Below are 4871 nucleotides of genomic sequence, written 5' to 3' on the forward strand. Positions count from 1 at the left end.
TTTTTTTTTTGCAAGACACAGGTGTTTGTTTATTGAGTCCAGGCCCAGCCCTGCTGATACCTCTACAGCTCAGAATGAAGGGCTCAGGGAAGGCACAGGTTATAAAACTGCTTTAATGGAAACTCCCCCCAAAACACCATGTGGGACTGTGTGGAATGTGGCCAGGGCTGGCCCCAGGACAATACTGAGCCTGTAGCTGTTACCAAAATATACATCTGTCACCATAAAAAACTGCTGCACTGCCTCAGCTCCACACAAGTATAAAAATCATAAATATTTACACTCTTGCCACTCCTTCACAGAAGCAAGGTCCAGGGAGCCCCTCCCACAGACAGGCTAGGCATGATATGGGCATTTGGGAGGGGCATTAAGGCCTAGAGGTCAGCCCCTAGTCAGAGGCAGGCAGAAAACCTGGGCTTAGTCAGAGGCAGGCAGAAAACCTGGGCCTAGTCAGAGGCAGGCAGAAAACAAAACTTTGGTCCAAAATTTGAAGGTAGGAACCCACTGGTCTCAGAGCTGTTTTTCTCTAGGCAGAGGCAGCACTGGCCTGGGTCCCACCTGCAAGTTGGTCACTGGGAAGAGGGGACAAGCACAGGGACATAGAAGCTGAGAGTACACAATACCATTGTATCATTGCTATAAAAAGTTACTTAAAACTATATCTCTTGCATATAAATGGGGGAAGATTCAGGTATTTGGTCAAGTGGAAATATTGCTAGGCACGGGTGTCTGCGACTACACAGAATAGAATACAAAGGTCACATGAGGCTGGGCAGTTGAGGATGGCCTGGGCCCCCCAGGCTGGCCAGGGACATGGGAGAATCATGTCACTTGATTATAAGGGTGGGGGCAGTGGCCCCAGTTCCTGCACAGCATAGGGAGCCTGTGGTGCAGGCCACTGGCTCTCCTGCAGGTCTAGAGACAGGACTGGTGGCCTAAGAGGCTAGGTGCGCAGCCGCAAGGTGGGCTGGTTTGTAAGGCACGAGAAAGCGGCTGTGTTCGGGGCACCGCTGTGGCCTTATTATGCCTGAGCCCCTCAAGGCATGGTGCCTGGCCTGACTGGACCTCTGTGGCCCAAGCCATTTCCTGCCATGGCAAGGTGGACTAGATTTAATTTTTTTAAAAACAGGTAAACTGATCTCTTTAAAAAAATAAAATCTCTGGTCTGTAAGGTCACGTCAGCTGCTTTTAAAGTGGCTTTTCTGGAATGGTGGAAGCTGTTGCAGGCCCACAGGCACCTAGATGGTGGACTTGGAGAAGGACACACGCAGGTGGTGGTTCTCGCCCAGGTCATGGTTGTGCAGTTCAATTAGCGCCTGCATGGCCTCCTCCACAGAGCCCATCTGGATCAGGGCCATCTTTCGGTCCTTCTGGAAGAACTTGAAGCCTTTGACCACACCACCGTTGCTGGAGAAGAGGTTCTTGAGGTCGTCTTCTGACACAGAGGGCGGGATATTGGAGAGGTGGAGAGTAGGTGAGGGCGGGAAGATATTCTGGAAGTTCTTGGAGCCCGGCTTCTTGAAGCAGTGCAGTGGTCAGCTACCATAGTCCTTGGTGACGCCCTGGTCCTCTTGTCCCTCCCGAGGCAGCTGCACACTCTGATGCTTCGACAGTATGATGCGCAATGACTTCCCGTGTAGCTTGTGTCCATTCAGGTGGCTCATGGCCAGCTGGGCCTGACTGCCATCCACCATCTGGACAAGTGCATTTTCTTTGTTGTTGAACAGAATCTTCACCCGCAGCACATCACCATAGACTCCGAAGAGAATAAAGAGGCTTTGGGGTGTGACTCTCTCAGGGTTCAGGTTGCTGACCAGAAGGACGGAATTTCCGGCACCTGCCAGGCCTGGAATGGCAATGCGGCCAGCTGCAGCAGCCGAAGCAGCAGAAGGTATGGCCAGGGGGGCCAACGCTCCGTGGACATTAGGAACAGAGAGGCCAAAGGCTGCAGCCACGGTCTGGTCCAGCGAAGGCTGGCTGTCCCCAGAGGGCAAGTCGGGGCGAGTGTAGTCCCTGCTCTTGTCATTGTTGTACTTGACATAAAGACTAGTGAGCTTGGAGAAGTCAATGCGCAACGAGCACCAGGCTTTGTAGATGTTCTGGCCATCCAGCGACAGCTTGGCATGTTGGGCGCTCACAGGGTCGGCATACTGCAGCAGTGCCTGGAACCGGTTATTCTTGGTAAACGTGATGATCTTGAGAACTGTGCCAAACTTAAAGAAGATCTGGTGCAGAACATCCAGGGTCACTGGGTAGAAGAGGTTTTCAACAAGGATCCTGAGCACTGGGCTCTGGCCTGCCATTGCCATCCCCGCATCCAAGGCAGCGGCAGAGGCTGCCAAGGCCAGGTTTCCGGACTGCACAGAGTTCACAGCCTGCAGGGCTGCCTGGGCACGTGCATGGTTGGGTGAGCTGTCAGTTTTGAGCTCCTTGTGGTTGGAGAACTGGAGGTAGATGGGCTGTCCACACAGCACGGGTGCCACTGATGTATAGTAGTTGACCATTGTGTTGGCAGCCTCCTCTGTGTTCATTTCAATGAAGGCCTGGTTTTTCCCCTTCAGCATAAGGAGGTTGGTGACCTTCCCAAAGGGCAGCCCCAGAGAGATAACCTCGCCCTCAGTGACATCACTGGGTAGTGAGCGGACATGGATGACTCTGGACGGGACCCCTGTGCTCCTGTTGTCACCTTTAAACTTCTTGCTATTATTTCCATTGGCTGCAGAAGTTGAGCTGCTCATGATGAAGGGGCCGCTGCTGACACACATGGAGAAGAGCTCGTCGGAGCCCCGCTTTGTACCGACTGCTATGTCTGGGACGATGCCATCCATGGCACACAGAGCAGCCCCGTGGGGGACGGAGCAGAGGCACAGGAATCTCTCTCCTCTTTTCTTGTCTGACTCAATCTTCCTGCTCCCTCATGTCCTTCTCTCTCCTCCTCTGCTCCTCTTCTCTTTCTCATAGCTTCCTCTCCCCTCCCAACATGCCTCCAATTAGTCCAGGAGCTTTTGTACTTTTCATCTTATCTGGGGGACAAAAGCAAGATTTTTAGGGTGGAGTCTGAACTGAGGTGAATCCTGTTTAAGGCCTGGCCTTGACACCCTGAGGGTGGTGTGTGGAATGGTGCTACAAAACACAGTCTGGAGGCACCCAGTCTCTCTTCACCTACACCTGACTGTTATGGTAGAAGCTTCACCCAACTTGCCTTCTCCACCTCCTCAAGGAACAGATGCCTGAGGTCTACAGGATGGCAGGTAAGCAAATTACTTCTCCACTCATACCTCCTGCTGAATGTTAGCTCACCTAAACCCTACTCCCCAACTCCACACATTGTACCCTGTAAGCAGGAAGAAGCCAGACTTAAACTGAAGCCCCTATACCCAGGGAGTCTGGGTTGTTTAGGCAGAAGCCCTCCTGACTTCTATATCTATGCAAAGAGGTTGGAATGTTGGGTAGCACTATTCCTCCCCTGTTCTCCAGGTGCCAAGGATGGGCATCACCTGGAGTCACCTCAGTCCAGACTCCACTCAGAGAAAGACTATTTTTGGCTCTACCCCTAGGGGGTTGGTAAAAGCCTCCACATCTGATTCACTTGGTGGGCCACAAGCAGCAGAGGTGGGTTTGGAGATGAAAAAAGCCAGGAGGCCAGGTAAAAAAGGCTCGGGGGCATGGGGTTCTGAAGCCAGCCATATTCACCTGCCAGTGGCTTGAGTTGGTCTCAGGACTATCTGAAAAATATCTTAACGCTTTCCCAACTGAGTTGGAATGGACGGAAGGGATTGGCTATTTTTGCAGTAAAGGCTTTGGAAAAATTCCAGGGCCATAGTCGGTTTTAGCATTGAACAGTACCAGTTCCGGGTACTGATGGGTATCCAACACTATGTGACTGCACACTGTGCAGTGCCTAAGGTGGTCACAATGACTAACATGGAAGGGGAGGAGCCTTGGGTAGGGAAATCCGCAAAAGCCATGGGGCAGAAACGTCACTTGTGTTGGGAGACTGAAGGGGAGAAATGAAACCCCCAGGTGGCCTCCTTGCAATGGGAATGGATGGTTCCAGAAATACTCTGTGGCAAGTAGAGTTCACAGGTGTTTCTCGGCAAGGGGCATGGGAGGGAAAGGTGAAAGGTTATCCATACGCCGATTCAACAAGGGAATAGATCTTGCCAAAGGTCATGACCCACCCATGTGTTCAGATTCAAAACTCCTGACTCCAGTTAAAGCCGAACAAAGTGGAGTGAGAACTAGATTGATAAAAGATAAAGAATGTACTCATGCGATGTGCCAGGCATTGGTGGTGCAGGCCTTTAATCCTAACACTCAGGAGGTAGAAGCAGGCAGATCTCTGTGAGTTTGAGGCCAGCCTGGTCTACAGAGAAAGTGTCAGGATGGGTTGCAAAACTATACAGAGAAACACTGTCTCAAAAAACAAATGAACAAACAAAAAAAGAAAGCACTCACGCAACAAAGCCAGTGACCAGGTTTACGCTGGATGCCTGGTTGTCTGCTCAGCCAGGCTGGAGTGGAAAAAGAGGGTTGAGTGAGCGTCTCCCTCACTCTTAAACCCTTGTTACCTCACTCTGACCACGCCCAAGCAGGCATGGACAGGGCACCTCTGCCAACCCCAAGAGGGGTGGTCAGCATTTCCCCCTATAATAAAGTGTGTGTTCTTTTATGTGTTCGGAGACTACTGACATGTGAAAAGGCTTTACCACATTGATTACATTCATAGGATATCTCTCTAGTGTGTGTTTTCTGATGTATTTGTAAATTACTGTTCTGTGAAAAGGCTCTACCACATTGATTACATACATAAGGTCTCACTCCATTTTGAGTTCCTTTATGACATTTAAGCACTCCATGACTTGAGAAAC

At 51.0% G+C, this 4871-nt stretch overlaps 1 protein-coding gene across 1 annotated transcript; it reads right to left on the minus strand.

Moving 5' to 3' along the window:
• Positions 1-622: 622 nt before the first annotated feature.
• On the minus strand, positions 623-2852 carry LOC113838461 (polypyrimidine tract-binding protein 1-like). Its single transcript, XM_035453590.1, is given in 1 exon segment — positions 623-2852. A coding segment is annotated over 1 exon segment (1590 nt). The 5' UTR covers positions 2829-2852; the 3' UTR covers positions 623-1238.
• Between the last annotated feature and the right edge of the window lie 2019 nt (positions 2853-4871).

The sequence above is a fragment of the Cricetulus griseus genome, unplaced genomic scaffold, assembly GCF_003668045.3.
Source record: "Cricetulus griseus strain 17A/GY unplaced genomic scaffold, alternate assembly CriGri-PICRH-1.0 unplaced_scaffold_1, whole genome shotgun sequence".
Classification (NCBI taxonomy): Eukaryota; Metazoa; Chordata; class Mammalia; order Rodentia; family Cricetidae; genus Cricetulus; species Cricetulus griseus.